This window comes from Schistocerca cancellata, chromosome 7, assembly GCF_023864275.1.
Source record: "Schistocerca cancellata isolate TAMUIC-IGC-003103 chromosome 7, iqSchCanc2.1, whole genome shotgun sequence".
Taxonomy (NCBI): Eukaryota; Metazoa; Arthropoda; class Insecta; order Orthoptera; family Acrididae; genus Schistocerca; species Schistocerca cancellata.
Genome location: NC_064632.1, coordinates 406911680 through 406931006, shown reverse-complemented (window position 1 = coordinate 406931006; position 19327 = coordinate 406911680). Strand labels below are relative to the sequence as shown.

At 44.2% G+C, this 19327-nt stretch overlaps 1 protein-coding gene across 3 annotated transcripts in view; it reads left to right on the top strand.

Moving 5' to 3' along the window:
- The window catches only part of LOC126092128 (inositol oxygenase-like), an 88506-nt gene that overhangs the window by 19488 nt on the left and 49691 nt on the right, over positions 1-19327 (top strand). Inside the window, exons 2-6 of one of the 3 annotated variants that reach the window (XM_049907570.1) lie at positions 13261-13432; positions 13515-13723; positions 15358-15494; positions 15636-15866; positions 16899-17420. The exons of 1 other annotated variant lie outside the window; for it this stretch is intronic. In XM_049907570.1, the coding sequence (XP_049763527.1) occupies positions 13261-13432; positions 13515-13723; positions 15358-15494; positions 15636-15866; positions 16899-17007 (858 nt within the window). In that variant the 3' untranslated portion in view covers positions 17008-17420. Of the gene's footprint in view, positions 1-9636; positions 9695-13260; positions 13433-13514; positions 13724-15357; positions 15495-15635; positions 15867-16898; positions 17421-19327 lie in introns of those variants that run through there. One more of the 3 variants, XM_049907572.1, reaches the window with a different exon arrangement.

The window sequence follows — 19327 nt, the reverse complement described above, 5'->3', positions numbered from 1 at the left end:
GACAACGTGTTCCCTTTTCAGCCCCTATCGTTTCGTGACGTTCCGATAGGTGGAGACGCTGTACGTAGCCATGAAAGTGGCGTCTGTTACGGAGGTACGCACCAAGCGGAGAGGTTTCTTTTGACGGAAAACCAGAGCATCACGGATGCTCATAGGCGCTTTCAGAATATCTACAGAGACCTGTCTCAGTCTTGGTGACTCGTTGGGCGACGCGTCTGTTACCATCGCGTCAAGGTCGCGATAACCAGTCCGTTCTCTCGCGCGTCAGCCGACCGCAAACAGCTGCGACCCCTGCAGTGCTGGAACGTGCGGACACTCTCATTAGTGGTGTTCAACGGATCACAATCAAACACCTTGCAGCACAACTGGACGTCTCTGTTGATAGTGCTCCCAAAACTTTGTTAGACATAGAGGCCGCATCTGGCACCTGACGACTTCCATCTGTTTGGCCCAATAAAGGATGCTTTCCACCGGAAGCAATACGTAGATGATGCAGCAAGACGTTCGATCTGATGTTGACCAGCAGAGTAGTACCATGCGGGGGGCATACAGGCCTCCTGATACGGTGTAGTAAGACCGTCGCATCGAACTAAGCTTGCCGGGGTGTGTCCGAGCGGTTGTAGGCGCTTCAGTCCGGAACCGCCGCAGGTTCGAATCCTACCTCGAGCATGGATGTGTGTGATGTCCTTAGGTTAGCTAGGTTTAAGTAGTTCTAAATCTAGTGGTCTGATGACCTCAGATGTTAAGTCCCATAATGCTTAGAGCCATATGAGCCATTTTTGAACAATTCGAACGATGATTATGTTGAAAAATAGGATTTTGTAGCCAGAAGAGTAGGAAATAATTTGGTGTATTGGAATCAAATGTGTTGCATTAATTACTGAACACCCCTCCTAGAATTAGCTTAAAATATTAAATAATAGTCTGTTACTTATCTTTGCGACACCTAAAACGCATTCTTCGTTCTTGGCAAAAATGTCGTAACGAAAGACGTGGAATGTATTTAGTGAAGAGACTAGTGGATTAACTTACAGGGGTTGGATAAATTACGGAAACGCCGTGAGAAATGAATGCTTGAGCATAATTACAGAAGCAAGCTACGCTAGCAGGTTTTGCTGTTGTATTTGACAACGACCGCATGCCCAAATTCCTCAGTTTGTTACAGGTGTCAGTTGGATCAGAACAGTGTTCTATATAGTTGTGAATGCATTATGTCGGAGCTAACTGAAGCCAAACGTAAGCAAATTGTTAGCACTCGTATGGCGGGCGCTTCCGTAACCAAAACAGCCGAAGTGTTTCGAGAGGCACTGTACTGAAGATTTACATCGCGTACAAGGAAAACGGAAAATCACCATCCGCTAAGTCACAACGCGGACAAAAGCATGTGTTGAGTGATGGTGGCAGACCGTCATTGAAGAGGACTGTGACGTAGAAAAAGATAACGACAGCCGCGAAAAGTTACTGCAGAAATGAATGTCGCATTAGCGAAGCCTCTCAGCACCGAAACAACACGAAGGCAGCTCCAGAAGCAAGGCGAGCTGGAATTGTTAAACCACTCATCATGAGGAGAACGAGGTGCCGAAGCCATAAAACCAGGATTAAGGAGCAATGAAAGAATGTCATTTTGCCGGATGCATCTTATTTCACACTGTTTCCTACTTCTGGCTGAGTTTACGTCTCAAGAGTGAAACGTGGCGGCGGTTCGATGATGATTTTGTCTGCCATATCGTGGTATTCAATGGACCCCTTGGGTATTCTGCAAGGTCGCATTTGTCCATGGATTTGTGACCATTTTGTCTGATCGTGGTACAACTTCTGTTTCCAAACAGCGATGCTCGGTTCCTAGACGACTGAGCCCGTGTTGACATCTCATCGTCCATAAATGGTTTGCTGAACATGGTTATGAATCGTCATCCACCTCCATGTCCACCCCTGGTAGCTGAGTGGTAGCCGGCACGGTAACTCAGCGTGTTCGGTCAGAGGGTTAGTTGCCCTCTGTAATAAAAAAACTGAGTTAACGGACCAACGACGAATTGAAACGGGTGTCTTGCGACGTCCGTACCGAGCAGATACAACGAACGAAAACGAACAAAAGGAGTCTACAAAAAAAAAAAAAAAAATAGTGGTTAGCGCGACGTGATGTCATACCTAACAGCCCGGGTTCGATTCCCGCCTGGGTCGGCGATTTTCTCCGTTCAGGGACCGGGTGTTGTTTTGTCCTTTCATCCCCATGGACACACAAGTCGCCGAAGTGGCGTCAACTCGAAAGACTTGCACCAGGCGAACGGTCTACCGGACGGGACGCTCTAGCTACAGGCATTTCCATTGCCATTCACCTCCATCATCGTTAGCTGAGCTTGCCACTATTTTGCAGGAAGAATAGTATAAGATTCCCCTGAAAACCATACCCGTCCTGTATGTATCCATTCCGGGACGACTAGAAGCTGTTTTGAATGCCAACAGTTTCCTTAGACCGTAATAGGCATGGTAATGTGTTCTGTTTTTGACGTTTTTATATTTTTGTCTGCCCCTTGTAATTGCCACCAAAGTGTCCAAGAAACGAAAGTTTACTATTACACGGAGGTCAAATAATCAATGAATTAGGACCGAAGATAGATTACAAGCTCTCACATTCATTAACCCGTGCAGAAACCATGTCTCTGAAGATACCCAGTACTAGCTTTACTGTAAAAATTATCTCCAATTAAGCTTGAAATATTTTTTTCGTTGCACCGTCTCATGGCGTCAACTTTGGGGAAAGTCTGTGCTTTTGAAATTGTTATTAGCCAGCAAAAGTGAAGTCTGAACAATCTGAAGACCCAGTTTGCGAACTTGGTGCACTATATTGTTCATGTGTCTCGAAATACTAACTCTAGTATCCGTGAATTATGTGGTTAAAAAAGAAACAGCAGACGGGGAAACGATTTGCGTCTTGATAAAACTTATTTGACCACTGCTCACTAAAACAGTTCATTATTCTATAGGTTTCACTTTCAACAGACATCCAGCAGAACGGAAAACAAAGTTATGAACAATAAACTTTCAAAGATCAGATGAAAGGCGTTTCTGTGGCCCAGTGCTCTTATTGTGCACATTAGTTCCTCAGTTTAGAGTTTTTCAGTGCACTATATTATTTGTTGACATATGACTGTAAAAATGTTTGAGTTTCTATTGATTATATAGTCTTCCGTCCTTTTGTGGGGGGTGTCACGAGAAACAGATTCGTAAAGATTTGGAGTTATTTGTAGAGTTGTTTGGAAGTAACTAAGTGTTCTCCTTCTTAAATACTCTTTGAACAGGCTGGGCAATTTGCGAACCGTGTGTTACGTTGCTTACTATAGTTTCTAGCTGTTATACTCATCTTACTTAACACGTTAAACCTTCAACATAAGATTACACGTAGTAATGAGGGGGTTATGAGAGCATTAAAACTTTTTTAAGTTGGTCCATAATTATAGGAAATACTGAAAAATCAATTTAATTTTTTGCACTTAGAAGCAGTTAAATAGACAACCTGCAAAGCAGACTGTCCACCATGGATTAGGGTTTAGCAGTATAGATGAGCACTACATATCAAGAAAACTGCCCCCTCCATAGAGCACCAATACGCAATAAATAACAGCATGATTCACACATAAGCACTGGAAACAATAAACTATATGAAATCATTGAACCCATCATCTAACGACTTCTCTCTCTCTCTCTCTGTTTCCCTCTCTCTCTCTCTCTCTCTCTCTGTCTCTCTCTCCCCCTCTCTTGTAACTTCCTCGCTCTAGCTCTAATTCGTCTCAATCTTCCCTTGTGGCACTTTCTCTACCTTATTATTACCACTCCCCCCTACACGCCTCCTCTACCTACATCATTTAAATCCAAGAATATTTCATCTATCAACTCAGATAAGTAAATAACTATGGACATAAATAAAACACCGTCGATCAAAAGATGACGTATAGACAAAGTAGAAACCGAATGACGTAGGTACATTGGCAACTCTACAGACATAAAATACAAGGACATGCATTCAGTCAGGGGCACGAAATAAACATTGGTGGTGGAATATTTAGTTGTGTTTTACACCAAGCAGTGTGTTGTGCTACCAGTCATAGTGAACTGGTCGAAAACAGCAATACCACAAGCAGGAACTCTCGTAAATTGTGTATGCAAATGACACTTCTGAATGCAAACAAAAATAATACTAAAATGCATTAAGTTTTCAATTGCTTATGTATCGGACTATTTTGGTCCTAGAATCAGATCGAAAACTGTAAGTATTTTTGACTGCAGGTACCTGACGCAGCTTTAAGTGAATAAAACGAAACGCACTAAATGCGTATGGCAAAATAAATACATATGTTCACACATTGCAATACGAACTGTACAGCATCTATGGATACCATAGCCGCAAAAATGGAGAAATTAATACAAAGGTCGATACTTGTCAGTTTTTCATCCTTTAAAAAATGAAAAATTATAGTATCTACCGGAAATAATGGAGATACGGCCTTGAAGATAGGAAGAGGTTGGTATTGTACGGAAAGAAATGCAAAAAGGCAGTACCTACGGTTGACGAGATAAACAAACGAACTACAAGCTTAACAAAACCTTCTCAGAGGTATTCTGTGTCTTTTGCTGAATAATACAACACTAGAGTTCATAAGAGAATCTTCTGGATTTCTATGTGTCTAACACAAACACTGTTCGTCTTAAGCTCTTATGACGACTTGTAGCTGGAGCAGAGGTTATTAAATCTTATGAACACGAAGCTCTGTATTCTTACTAGTGAGAAAGAAGTTTAAGCAATGTTTCTTCAAACGGGAAACAGCTGAAACAATTTTATTATGTGCTTACTTTAATATCTCAAACAGCTTCTCAGAACTAACATACAAACGATTTGTCTTTGCATACGAATGGTTGGGTCCTAAGCGTTCTCTGTGAATGGTTGGCAACTGAAAATCGTCTAAAACCTTAATGGTATATGAATAAAAGCAGCCGCTCAATTACGTAGCTAATTCACTAAGGTAATTTATCCATGCATCTTGAGCGTGGCAATAACTGAATTATTTGTGCTTATGGGACACTGAAACGGACAGGTTTCTATCTTGTGCGTGTTTATTTCGTTTTAACGTCCATGCAGTTTCACAGTCAGAGTAGAAGTAAAAGGAATTCGAAATTTCATTGCTAGTACAGGCAGACTACGTTCGAAAGTACTGCTGTTTTTGTATATGCTTTTCATTGGAATTTTTATAATTTGCATTTGAGTGATGCCGGGGTTCAACTTGGCTTAAAGCTTTGACGATTTAAATGCAATGGCATTTTGCATATTTGTATCAAGTGTGACAGCTTACATACGCTAACTCTTTTGTTACTTGAAAAGAAGGGAGAGACACGGCGATTTTTTAGGGTTTGTGCTGCAGTTGATCGCTTTATCGTGTCTCTGCCTTAAGAATGATTTTTCGATCGATCAGTTGTACGAAAAAGAGACAGCGTCCCGAAAAACATCCAGTTTATAGCTATAACCTTCAGCAGATTAGCGTGTAATGTACATTCAAATACACTACCGGCCATTAAAATTGCTACACCAAGAATAAATGCAGATGATAAACGGATATTCATTGGACAAATATATTATACTAGAGCTGACATGTGATTACATTTTGACGCAATATTGGTGCATAGATCCTGATAAATCAGTACCCAGAACAACCACCTCTGGCCGTAACAACGGCCTTGATACGCCTGGGCATTGAGTCAAACAGAGCTTGGATGGCGTGTACAGGTACAACTGCTCATGCAGCTTCAACACGATACCACAGTTCATCAAGAGTTGTGACTAGCAAATTGTGAAGAGCCAGTTGCTCCGCCACCATTGACCAGACGTTAACAATTGGTGAGAGATGTGGAGAATGTGCTGGCCAGGGCAGCAGTCGAACATTTCCTGTATCCAGAAAGGACCTGCAACATGCGGTAGTGTATTATCCTACTGAATTGTAGGGTTTCGCAGGGATCGAATGAAGGGTGGAACCACGGGTTATAACACATCTGAAATCTAACGTTCACTGTTCAAAGTGCCGTCAATACGAACCAAAACGTGACCGAGACGTGTAACCAATGGCACCCCTTACCATCACGCCGGGTGATAAGCCAGTATGACGATGACGAATACACGCTTACAATGTGCGTTCACCACAATGTCGCCAAACACCCATGCGACCGTCATGATGCTGTAAACAGAACCTGTATTCATCCGAAAAAATGACGTTTTGCCATTGGTGTACCCGGGTTCGTCGTCGAGTACACCATCCCAGGCGCTCCTGTCTGTGATGCAGCGTCAAGGGTAACCGCAGCCACGGTCTCCGAGCTGATAGTCCATGCTGCTGCAAACGTCGTCGAACTGTTCGTGCAGATGGTTGTTGTCTTGCAAACGTCGCCATCTCATGACTCAGGGATCGAGACGTGGCTGCACGATCTGGTACAGCCATGCGGATAAGATACATGTCATCTCGACTGCTAATCATACGAGGCCGTTGGGATCCAGCACGGCGTTCCTTATTACCTTCCTGAACCCACCAATTCCATTTTCTGCTAACAGTCACTGGATCTCGACCAACGCGAGCAGCAATGTAGCGATACGATAAACCGCAATCGCGATAGGCTACAATCCGATCTTTATCAAAGTCGGAAACGTGATGGTATGCATTTCTCTTCCTTACACGAGGCATCGCCACAACGTTTCACTAGGCAACGCCATTTAACTGCTGTTTGTGTATGAGAAATCGGTTGGAATCTTTCCTCATGTCAGCACGTTGTAGGTGTCGCCACCGGCGCCAACCTTGTGTAAATGCTCTGAAAAGCTAATCATTTGCATAATCACAGCATGAATTTCGCGTCTGCAGCACGTCATCTTCATGGTGTAGCAATTTTAATGTAGTGCATTTGCAGGGACGATATTCTCCCGCATTGCTTCCTGGTGCTGTGTGTCAAATCTTTCTTCATGCTTAGGAAAACAAGTATATTAGTCGCACATAATCGTTATCAACATCGTAGTTAGAACGCAGCAATCCTTATTATAGCACATACACTGATTTAAGTAACATGGAACCACCACGCCAACTCCGACGATTATTAACACTTACATTGATTGTAGGCAGCATAAAACATGAATCGAAGAAAAGTGTGAGGAATCGTTTGGAAATATACTAAAAAGTATGGCGAACCTTTAACAGTTATGATAACAAAAAAATTGCAAAAAGGAAAACCTTAGTAACCGTGTCGAGGTAGAGAGCGCTTTAATACAATTTAGCCTGTGACCGGAAGTCTCGGTAAATACCGGATGGTAGAGGTTTCATCATATCCCGTCTCCTGACGTGTCACCAGCTAAATACGCATCTACAACTGTTGTCCCTGTGAAAACAGAATCATCTCAACTTGTGCGGAGGCAGTGAAACGTCCCCTTAGAAAAATTATATACGTGACTGTGCTTAAACTGACACACAATATTTTTAGCGCAACGCAATCTGACTTTCAAAAATCCATACAAAAGAATGGCCCTGACTAACATTAACCTATACCTTTCACAAATCACTTACCTCACCAAAAATCTTCGTTACTCGAACTACTGCAATACAGCGAGCGCCACTACCGCCAGCTAAATAAAAGATTCAAACTACTGAAGGGACTAACTACTGATAGGCATAGTTAGCAAATGAAAGACTTTAGTAGAGAACAAACAATGTATTTACCTCAAAAGTGTTCAAAAGTCATAATGTATATAGCAGTTCATGATATCCAGTATTGCAAATTTCAAAACTCCGCCATCTCTCTCCTCACATCCACCACTGCTGGCGGCTCACCTCCAACTGCGCAACGCTACGTGCTGTTAAAATCCATCTGCCCAACACTACAATAGCCAACAACAATGCAAACCAGCCACAGACTGCACACAGCACAGCCAGTGATTTTATACAGAGCGCTATGTGGCGTTAGCAATAAAAAAACCTATACAGTCTACTTACAGCAGCTGTTACAATTCATCTGCACTTATTTCCTTAAAAAAAGCTCTTATTTACTGCTGCAACTGAAATCATGCTTCCGTTACGTGTAATATGTACGTTAAAATGTATTGCTTTTTCAAAAAAATACATTCTTACGCACTACTGAAACTTAAATCGGGTATCTACTGAATAACGTGTAATCTATATAATAAATTGAAAGGTTTTTCAGTTTCCTGACTACCTAGTTTAAGATAAGAGTAATGGCTTGGATTTGTGAATACTCTGGACGTATTGACTCAGACTGACGTACATAAATATTCTTTATAGGTGAAAATTTGTCGAGATGTGCATGCATTCAACTAATTGATTGGCATCAAATTGGCGCACTACCATGTTTATATAGCACTGGTTCAAATGGTTCAAACGGCTTTGAGCACTATGGGACTTAACATCTGAGGTCATCAGTCCCCTAGAACTTAGAACTACTTAAACCTAACTAACCTAAGGACATCACAAACATCCATGCCCGAGGCAGGATTTGAACCTGCGACCATAGCGGTCGCGCGTCTCCAGACTGAAGCGCCTAGAACCGCTCGGCCACACGGGGCGGCTCATCTAGCACTTGTCTCATAAATACATGGCCACAGAGTCACACAAATGTTCTCTACAATTGTCTTTATTACACTTTTTCTCCAAATTTTTCAACACATAAAGCGCCTGTTAGTAGTATGATAACTGTAGTTACATCCGTGCAGTATTTAGCCGGCCGAAGTGGCCGTGCGGTTAAAGGCGCTGCAGTCTGGCACCGCAAGACCGCTACGGTCGCAGGTTCGAATCCTGCCTCGGGCATAGATGTTTGTGATGTCCTTAGGTTAGTTAAGTTTAACTAGTTCTAAGTTCTAGGGGACTAATGACCTCAGAAGTTGAGTCCCATAGTACTCAGAACCATTTGAACCTTTTTTTTTTTTGCAGTATTTACAAAGAAAGTGACTTGTCCTAGACCACCGCATTTTGATTTGCATACATTTCAGAGACAATTATTTGGCGTTGGTGTAACTAATAAGTAAATGTGTAAAACAGAATAAATAAATGTAATATTACAGTTCCATATTTAGCGTAATATTTAAGGAAACAATGTTACCCGTAATTCACAAGGCACTTTCGGATTGATGTTGTGACAAACGCAGTTCGATATGCACACTGCAGATATCCCTACTCTATGGTCGGCTACAGATGTTAAAAAAATAGAATACGTAATAGATCGAAACAACAAAATCAGCAGAAAAAATACTGAAGCGTTTGGAACGCGAATCTAGGCTTACTGTCTCACGTGCGCCCAGCAGGGGTGATATCACTTTATGCCTCTTGCTTAGTGCACTGGAGTGTCCTAGTGGACCGTCCAAGGCCGTAGGAGAGAAACAGCAACGCAATGGAAACAAACATGAAAACACGTTCCGCTACATTGTACTGGGGGATTCGTAACTGTGTCAAAGGTCGCAGTAAGCGAGGGACTGTGTCGAGCTCCCGCGAACGTTACGACGTCACGACGCCGGCTGACGACATCACGTGCGGACGCCGCTGTGCTACAGATAACGGCGCCGCCTATATATTGGGCCGGTCCAGTGGCCACGGTACAGCGTCGCGACGTCTCTACAGCTCGTGGCATTACATCGACCAGCACCATGGCGTCTGCCAAAGTCATGGTGAATATCTGCTGCCGCCACCGCTCCTACTGCTGCCGCTGTCAGCTGCCAGTTCATTAACGGAATTTATGACGGCTTAATGTATTTGCTGGCCGGGGATTCCAACCCAGACCCTTAGCACGCAACTCTCTGACTGACTCAACTACACTCCTCGAAATTGAAATAAGAACACCGTGAATTCATTGTCCGAGGAAGGGGAAACTTTATTGACACATTCCTGGGGTCAGATACATCACATGATCACACTGACAGAACCACAGGCACATAGACACAGGCAACAGAGCATGCACAATGTCGGCACTAGTACAGTGTATATCCACCTTTCGCAGCAATGCAGGCTGCTATTCTCCCATGGAGACGATCGTAGAGATGTTGGATGTAGTCCTGTGGAACGGCTTGCCATGCCATTTCCACCTGGCGCCTCAGTTGGACCAGCGTTCGTGCTGGACGTGCAGACCGCGTGAGACGACGCTTCATCCAGTCCCAAACATGCTCAATGGGGGACAGATCCGGAGATCTTGCTGGCCAGGGTAGTTGACTTACACCTTCTAGAGCACGTTGGGTGGCACGGGATACATGCGGACGTGCATTGTCCTGTTGGAACAGCAAGTTCCCTTGCCGGTCTAGGAATGGTAGAACGATGGGTTCGATGACGGTTTGGATGTACCGTGCACTATTCAGTGTCCCCTCGACGATCACCAGTGGTGTACGGCCAGTGTAGGAGATCGCTCCCCACACCATGATGCCGGGTGTTGGCCCTGTGTGCCTCGGTCGTATGCAGTCCTGATTGTGGCGCTCACCTGCACGGCGCCAAACACGCATACGACCATCATTGGCACCAAGGCAGAAGCGACTCTCATCGCTGAAGACGACACGTCTCCATTCGTCCTCCATTCACGCCTGTCGCGACACCACTGGAGGCGGGCTGCACGATGTTGGGGCGTGAGCGGAAGACGGCCTAACGGTGTGCGGGACCGTAGCCCAGCTTCATGGAGACGGTTGCGAATGGTCCTCGCCGATACCCCAGGAGCAACAGTGTCCCTAATTTGCTGGGAAGTGGTGGTGCGGTCCCCTACGGCACTGGGTAGGATCCTACGGTCTTGGCGTGCATCCGTGCGTCGCTGCGGTCCGGTCCCAGGTCGACGAGCACGTGCACCTTCCGCCGACCACTGGCGACAACATCGATGTACTGTGGAGACCTCACGCCCCACGTGTTGAGCAATTCGGCGGTACTTCCACCCGGCCTCCCGCATGCCCACTATACGCCCTCGCTCAAAGTCCGTCAACTGCACACACGGTTCACGTCCACGCTGTCGCGGCATGCTACCAGTGTTAAAGACTGCGATGGAGCTCCGTATGCCACGGCAAACTGGCTGACACTGACGGCGGCGGTGCACAAATGCTGCGCAGCTAGCGCCATTCGACGGCCAACACCGCGGTTCCTGGTGTGTCCGCTGTGCCGTGCGTGTGATCATTGCTTGTACAGCCCTCTCGCAGTGTCCGGAGCAAGTATGGTGGGTCTGACACACCGGTGTCAATGTGTTCTTTTTTCCATTTCCAGGAGTGTATCTAGGGTTCCCTCAGTCTCCCAACAGGTCGTTTACCGTCGACTTTCAGCGAAAACCCGTTGTTAGCAGTTGTTTCCCGTTCTTTTCGAAGTATTTGTCCGTTTCAGTGTAGACATCATTATCTTAGTTTCTCAAAGATGGGTACCACATGCGAATTTGATCATTGGTCATATGATCACGAACAGTTAGGCCTGGGACTCACCGAATCGTTTCAGTTTTCATCACAGCAAGTCGTTGTTCTGTTTCTTTTGCTGCGAGCCAACATTGCGCGCCGTACAAGGCAATTAGGCGGTTTGCAGAGCGGTATATTTCATACTTTAATCGGTCTCAGATCTCCTTGCCCCCATTTGACCCATGCAGTGCTGATGCTGTTTACGATTTCGAGAACGAGTGTGCCGTCGGCCGTGGTTTTTGAGTCAAGATACTTGAAGACATTTGTCTCGTCAGATGTGTGGTTCGTACACTATTTATTTTCGCGGCTGTACAAGTAAAACTTATTCAAATAGTCCGGGCTGTGTGTTGCGTGGTAGAATCAAACTTTTTGGAGAACCTCACTTTCCAACCCCGTCCGCGGAGTACATCTTCAAGGGAGATTGTAGCTAACACGAAGATCCGATTGACACCCCGATCCATTGATAGCTTAGAAGAGAGCCACGGTGTGAATCTGATCTTCATAGAACCATATGGGGAAGAATCATTGGGTTGATGCAAGACTTCCATTCGGACATGGCACAACAGGGAAGAAGTATACATCTTATAGAGTGGCATATCAAGCCTCGAAAATTTACGTTTTAGGACCGAAGGTGAGTTACTAATCACAAAATCACACATTGTAGCCCAAACGAAATATTTTTGGCATTGTTGCAGTAGGTACTTGCCGCACGGATATTTTTGGCATTGTTGCAGTAGCTACTTGCCGCACTGTGTCCTGTATATGTTCAATATCGTCTAGCCAAACACTGTGCTACTTTTACGATTTATGACTATTCTCGTTACTTAAAAAAATGTGCGAGTCAGTGACTTACAGCACAAGAATATTTACGCGTTCGTATTTTTCGTTACTCCTCAAGTCCTTTTTGAGAAGTTGAGTACGCAGAAATTGTTAAGGAATATAGGGAGATGTTCAATCGATCTGCATAGAAACATCTCTGAGTAAGAATATGCGTAGAACTTCTGAGTTGGGAAGCAAGTCTACAGTTTCGATAATGATGATAGTTGGTGTAAACCAAAGCACAGTATAATGAACAGTTCAGAAGACTTCATCATATTAGTGCAAGTGGTTTTAAGCCGGTCAACAGGCGAGTAAAATGTTGAAATGTGTGTGAAATCTTATGGGACTTAACTGCTAAGGTCATCAGTCCCTAAGCTTACACACTACTTAACCTAAATTATCCTAAGGACAAACACACACACCCATGCCCAAGGGAGGACTCGAACCTCCGCCGGGACCAGCCGCACAGTCCATGACTGCAGCGCCTAAGACCGCACGGCTAATCCCGTGCGGCAAACAGGCGAGTAGACACTGTAAAGGTCTGCGTGGCTAGTGGCTATTGAGGTACTACTTAGCTTCCCTGTCACACATTTGTTAGTGTTTACCTTAAGAATTTGACGTTTCGTCCACAACACCGAGCAGGTTCGTATCATTGTCGACACACTCAACTTGCGATTATCCCTTGGTTTCCGCAAATCGCTTTAGGCTTGTCTCCTTCTCCAACGCATAGGATGTACATGACTAGTGGTTTCATCGTCGACGGATCGCTGAATCTTGATCTTCTTTCCTTCCTTCCTTCACCGGCAGGTATCGGATGTAGTCCTATATAAAGGACAGTGGAGGAATTCTAGGCATTCGGTTATTCGAAGGGCACTCTGTCGCCTTCACCCTACATACAGACTGCCCACTCGAAATTTGAAGTCCAAAGCTCCAGAACGCAACTATTTTAGTAATCATGCGGTATGCTGCTCAGGTTTGGTAGTTGCAACAGAATAACTTTTTTCCAGAATCGTCCTCTGATCGACCCTTCAGAGATCCTGCGCCCGGAACCCATCCACGCAGGGAAACCGATCGCCCAGTTCAGGGACTACACCATCGACGACACGGACCCCATCAAGGAGCGGGTCCGCAAGCTCTACTACGACATGCACAAGTACCAGACCGTCGACTTCGTCAAGAGTAAGCCCTCTCAGCGCAACCAGAATTGCTGATTGCTGGTTGCCGTGCTCTTACTCTTACGGATGTGTCGTCTATCTTACAGAACAGCATGCGAAGTGGCTGAAGTTCGACAAGTTCCGCGCGCCCATCATGGACACGCTGGAGAGGCTGAGCGGCATGCTGGACCAGAGTGACCCCGACGTCGACGTGCCCAACATCGTGCACGCCTTCCAGACGGCGGAGCGCATTCGCGAGGACCACCCGGACTGTGACTGGCTCCAGCTGACAGGACTGCTTCATGACATGGGCAAGGTGAGCTCACACAAACACAACGAACTGGTCTTAAGACGAGATATTGTATCCTGGAGGTCCTTTCTACAGATGAAGGGATTAATAGATACGTTTTGTATGAAGTAAACTACATACTTTTTTGTCTTGCTTCACAAAACTTATTTTCGTAAGGCACAAGTGTCGGGTTGTAAGCCCATTTCCCAATACGCAACTAATTCCAAAGGTGACAATTAGTTGTGATCTTGAAAAGGGACTGACGACCCGAAACCCAGGTCGTATCAAGGTAAAGCTTTGCCAAAAAAACATAAAAATGTTTTTCATTTGGTTTGTACGATATACAATATCTCACCAAGGATCTACAGTTGAATGAATTAAAATGAAAGGCTGCGTTGCCTTACTACTTAAATGCCGATAATAACTGAAGTGGTTTTGCAAAAACGCAGGTTCGAACGCTATTACCGGATTTTTCTCCAGGAGTCGTCAAGTGGATTTTCTATGGTGTTTTGACGGATACTTGCAACTTAGTTTTTCAATGTGTAGCTGGACTCAGTCCAAACAAACACTGCTCATCACGTCTTCCATGCGAAGCCCCGTGTCGACGGGAAACGTCGGTTTGTTTTCCATTGCAAACAACGTGATTTATAAAGTGGAATTTTCTGTTCAAAAAATGGCTCTGAGCACTATGGGACTTAACTTCTGAGGTCATCAGTCCCCTAGAACTTAGAACTACTTAAACCTAACCTAAGGACATCACACACATCCATGCCCGAGGCAGGATTCAAACCTGCGACCGTAGCCGTCGCGCGGTTCCAGACTGTAGCGCCTAGAGCCTCTCGGCCACTCCGGCCGGGCCGGAATTTTATGTGTTCGTTCAATAGAGTGGTCTCAAATTAGTCTAACGCGATACTTAATTCATCGATTTGCATTAACAAGGACGGTAAAACACGAAGAGAACCCAGTACGCTAGCAGCGACATCATGGCCCTGGATTGTGCTGACTGACATACAGAAGCGCTGTTGGGTCGCTGCTGGACACCGTGTCTCGCTGCCACTGTCAGTTCATATCAATAAAATGAATACCGCGGTAGACTAATTTTGAACTTCTTTGTCGAATGATCACGGAAAATGCCGCTTAAAAATAATTTAGTTTGTAGTGGTAAACAAGCTACCGTTTTCCCGCATGAAAGAAATGATGAGCAGTATTTGTTTGAGATGACTCCAGCTACACATTTCAAAACCTAAATTGCAAACAACTGACAAAATACCAGAGAAAATTCACCTCAGGACTCTTAGCAACGGCACTCTGTATAAATCAATGTAGAATCTGATTTGACATCTGTGGCAGCCAATGCATATTAATCTGAATTTAGGAGAGAAGGAAACGTAGCTCAACGCGAAACATAATCCAGTTTCAACAGACGTTTGTTGAAGACCAAACAAAATTTAATTCATTAATCACTGTTTCTTAAAATACAGAGAACATGAGAAGATCATTTGTTTTTTACGGGATACTTTTTGGCATCACTGCCACAAGCGAGTCGTTTGCATCAAAAGTGATTCGCTCCGTCCAGTAAAGTTAAATAAGGGTAATCAGTATAATTACTGTTAGGTACCGACTTCGGAGACGTGATTAATGAAATAAACCTATCGTTCCAGATAATGGCGTTCTACGACGAGCCGCAGTGGGCCGTTACTGGAGACACTTTCCCTGTTGGCTGCGCTTGGGCCGACTCCATTGTCTACAGAAACACAACTTTCCACGACAACCCGGACACCTACAACCCCAAGTACAAGTAAGGAAACATTGATGCAAAAATAGAGGAATTTTATGGTCACTGTGACGTTTCTTTTCCGTCGAGAAACTAGTCACTTGTTCACGCAGTATGAAACGCTTATAGTGCATAACAAACTTCGAAAACATTGTAATCTTACAGTACAAAGTACGGAATGTACACTCCCAACTGCGGCCTGGACAACGTGCTGATGGCCTGGGGACACGACGAGTACGTGTACCGCCTGCTGAAGCACAACGGCTCCAAACTGCCGGAGATGGGCCACAAGATCATCCGCTTCCACTCCTTCTACCCGTGGCACTCGTCTGGCGACTACATGCACCTCTGCAACGAGGAAGACATGGAAACCCTGAAATGGGTCCTAGAGTTCAAGTAAGTCTGAGGAAGAAACATGTTAATCACAGTTACTTGAAGTACACACCGAAAAAAAGTAGACACGGTTTGTTGAATGGTATAACGCAACCATATATTAAATTGGAGTTAACAGCTTACTTGTGCCAAGGCTGCTACATTCTCTGGCAAATTAAGTTTGTTTTATCTTCATGCCTGCTGCTTTCAGCCCGAAAAACTTTTTCAAATGTCAACAAGAGACGTTTTCAGCGCGACTATAAATGTTCATTCGGAAAGTAGTTCCCTCACGTGAGTGCCACTACGCGTCCAAGAGCCTTAATGATAGTCACAATTTATTGCAACAGATTCCGAACGTAAACAAACATTATGTTTTGTGACTTGTTATGAAGATGTTTGACGATTATTTCTGTGTCTGGATGTATAGCGACACTTCATATAGCCATTCAATCTCGTAGCATAGGAGAAGAAAGGAAGATTTGGTTTATCGCTCCACCGTCTACGACGTCATTTGAGAAAAATTTGGTAGCGCCTTTTTCAAAGCAACCACTGTGGCATTTGTCTTATTGCGTTTATGGATATCACCAGAAACCGAAATCCGAATGGCTGGACGGGAGCTCCAACAACCTGTTTAGAATAGGAAGATCTGTATTTTCAAAATATTTTGTTATTAACGCTGAGTAATTTATTGCTCATTTGAAAATGACAACTTTGGGCTGAAATCAGTTGGTTGGTTGGTTGGTTGGTTTGAGGGATAAATGGACCAAACTACAGGGTCACCAGTCCCGGCTGAAATTAGTCTCTCGTGTTACAGCAACGAATCTTGCAAAGTAATTGCCTTTGTGGAAATAATATCTTCAGCCCACAAGCTACATCTTCATTTAGAGATCGGCATCAAATTATCTGAATGTTATTTCTCATAAACTTGAATCTGCTACGTGTTCAAGATAGGAAACTCCATTCTCACAATTTAATTTTTACTGTGATTGTACATTTATAGCACCTAATTAAAATATCTTAAGACAGTGTTTGTAAAACTAATCTTCTCCATTGCAGCAAATACGACCTCTACTCGAAGAGCGACGAGATGCCCGACATTGAGAAGCTGAAGCCGTACTACCAGAGCCTCATCGACAAGTACGTGCCTGGCGTCCTCAGCTGGTAGGCAGCAAACAGCCAGGTCTGTCACAGACCAATCATTCTCTGCGAAACAACTAAATTATTCGTTTGTGCGAGAAATACGACGAATTTTCATCACTGCCTACAAATAAATTCACTGAAAGACAGGATTCTGTTCATTTCATGTCATTATCGTGACAATTTTGCTCAAATAACGTATTTATTATGGTTCATTGTAAATAATTTGTACAATTAACTTTTAAATATAAATTTATGTTGACTGTTATGCTGCATAACTACAAGTGTCTTGGGTGTAGCTTAAAATTTTTATAGCTCATAAAAAACATCATCATGGTAGCAGCAGGTATTAACGATAACGTATTTGTGTTTATGCCTTGAAAGTATGAAATAGTTTTATTGTAATTGAAGACTGTTACTGTAACATAACCTTAAGTGCTATAGTTTGATAATTTTTTATAAATAAATTAAAATGATAATAGAGTTATTGTTGTTTGTAATCTACTGATTTATTTACCTTTACCTTTTCCTTGTTTTGGAATCATTCAGACAAAATGTCATAATTGCCTACCTCCAAAGTTTCGGGTTGGGGGTGGGGTGCAATATGGAAACTACTCTTCTATTTCTGCTCTGCTTCAACGGTTGAGGAGAAATTATTAATTTCTGGCAAACTGGAAACAGTGTACAAAGAAAATAAAATGCACACTTCTTGGTAGTAGCACCAGTAAGAGTGGGAAGGTCTTAATTAATAACAGTTAAGAACACTTAATTATATTTTCTACCAGTAATCGTTCTCTTGAATAGGAACAAGACGTATTAACGTCTGTCTCTCAGTGAAGTAACGATTTTTTGGAAGCTGATTTGTTTGTTCTTCAGAGGCGATGGACCTCGATGTCGGACAGGGACAGTCATTTCGTCCCAATATTAAGCCTCCACCCATTGTGTAGAAAAAAGCAAGGATGAAAGTGTTACCCCCGCGATAGATGGTTTCCTACTGTGTGGAACATCAATGGTTTCAGGACACGTTAGGGGAACTGAAACTTCTAGCATGGGGACTAACATTATGCTTATGTTTACAGGAAACACATTTCTTATGGGCATATACCTTCCTTCGAAAACTAGGAAAAGTGGCAAGGGAGCGATTGCTATGTTTATCAATAACACACACCACTCCTTAGCTCTTTCCTTGGCTCTTGACCTACAAGTAATAACATTGCTACTCATGTGGGTCATAAGATCACTATCTCCACAATGTACTTATCATCACAGGATGCAATAGACACTGCGCTCTAACAGGTCTTATTGCACAACCTCCCCTCCCGTTTTTCCCAATGGGTGATATCAATGCTCACAATATATTATGGTGCTCGAACTATACTTGCCTCAGGGGACGAGTCTCGGAGAACCTCATGATGCCTCAGGAGCTGCACATCCTCAACACAGGCAGTTCTACTCATTTCTCGCCTCCTACGGGATCATCCTCAGTTATGGACCTCTCATTTTGTTCTCCAGCCCTTGCAGACTCAGCACATTGGGAAGCAACTGACGACGTTCATTCCAGTGACCACTTCCCACTGTGGACCCACCTACTTGATGAAGAAACAGAAGCCACCGAAATCGATGGTCAGAGGGCTAAATGAACGCTGTTCAGCAAGCTGCTGTGTTTGAACCACGCGAAGGCGTCCAGGAATGGATGAACCACATCACAAGAATGATCCATAATGCTGCTGACTTATCCATGCCAGAGTCTTCAGGTCATCTTAGGAGGCAACCTGTACCTTGGTGGGCTGATGAGGGCCGTCCAGCTATCCGGGATAGGCTTGCGGCTCTTCGACTGTTTAAATGCCGCAGACACCCTCACTGCTTTTCCAATCGCAGGAGCCAAGGCTCGACAGGTAATGAAGGAGAGCAAGAAAAGATCATGGCAAGCGTTCCTGGACTGCATCAACCGTTACAGTTTTCTACAAAAATATGGGAAGCCATCAAGAGGCTTTCCGGCAAACGCAGTCATTTAACAGTAACAGCAATGCTGAAACAAGGGTACCTTCAAACGACAACTGAAGACATCGCTCAGACGATGGCAAGATTTTGCCGCGACTACTGCCAATACCAGTGGAGATCCGGCGTTTCGCCACTACCGTGCGACTCCGGAGAAGGGAAAGTTGGACTTCAATCCTGAGGCTTACAGCTACCCTTTCTCCATGTGGGAGCTGGAATCGGCTCAGTCTAAGGCTCATGATACTACACCTGGTCACGACAGAATCCCGTACTGCAAGTTTCGAAGTTTTCCAACAGCGTGAAAGGAAATGCTCCGCGAGCTTTTAATATTATATGGCAGACAGGTAACT